Source organism: Charadrius vociferus, unplaced genomic scaffold (assembly GCF_000708025.1).
Source record: "Charadrius vociferus isolate BGI_N301 unplaced genomic scaffold, ASM70802v2 scaffold55, whole genome shotgun sequence".
In the NCBI taxonomy this organism is placed as follows: Eukaryota; Metazoa; Chordata; class Aves; order Charadriiformes; family Charadriidae; genus Charadrius; species Charadrius vociferus.
In genome coordinates, this window is record NW_009648444.1 from 2,541,757 (window position 1) to 2,542,673 (window position 917).

The following is a 917-nucleotide window of genomic DNA, read 5'->3' on the forward strand; positions in this document are numbered from 1 at the left end:
CTGCTGTGATGGGTTACACAAATAGATGCTACTATAATAAGAATGCTTTATTTATTTTAGACCTCAGCAGCAACTTCGGGGAACTCGGCCAGTACAAGCGTTTCCTCTTCAGCTACCAGTGGCCTTACAGGATGGGCTGCTTTTGCAGCCAAAACGTCCTCTGCCAACCCATCAACTGCCAAACTGGGATCAACAGCACAGAGCACCAGTGGAAAACCTGCAGCTTCTTCAAATAACCAGAAACCTGTGGGTTTGTCAGGGTTGGCAACTTCTAAAACAGGACTAGGGTCAAAAATAGCTTCTGCCAACAACAGCACAAACCCTGTTCAGCTGAAACCTCCTCCACCTCTGACACTGGGGAAAACCACTCTTAGCCGTTCGGTAAGCAGCGACAATGTCAGCAAAGTAGGTCTTCCTAGTCCCAGCAGTACTACGCCGAGCACCAGCAGCCAGGTGAGCAGTGGGAATGGCAACAGTGGGACTGCAGGTAACAGTGGGGGCAACACAAGCAAAACCACGACAGATGCTGGTAATCAGTCAACCTCCCTAAAAGGCCCGACTTCTCAGGAATCTCAGCTCAATGCTATGAAAAGGTTACAAATGGTCAAGAAGAAGGCTGCTCAAAAGAAACTCAAGAAGTAGTATGGCTGCTTGCTAATTTTGTTGGTTGTGTTCTGTGAAACAACTGCGTTGGTGTTTTTCTTAAAGAAAATCCCCCAGTTACTGGACTGAAACAGTAGTTGAATCAGGGAAGCCCAAAACCTATGTTATACAGGAGGTCAAACTTTGATTATCCTAGCATTCCTTCTCACTTTGCAAATCTATGTGTTGAATATGTAGAAGGAATTCACTATTATGCGCTCATGTTTTTTAGCTCAAAGCACTGAAACGTGAAATTGTAAAAGTTGGGTATTTTG

General features: G+C 45.1%; 1 protein-coding gene across 1 annotated transcript in view; it reads left to right on the forward strand.

Annotated features, from left to right (window-relative positions):
• Window positions 1-917, forward strand: part of INTS12 (integrator complex subunit 12) — a 14,287-nt gene extending 13,370 nt beyond the window's left edge. Inside the window, exon 7 of the mRNA XM_009885501.1 lies at window positions 61-917. Within this exon, the coding sequence (XP_009883803.1) occupies window positions 61-642 (582 nt within the window). The 3' untranslated portion in view covers window positions 643-917. The remainder of the gene's footprint in view (window positions 1-60) is intronic.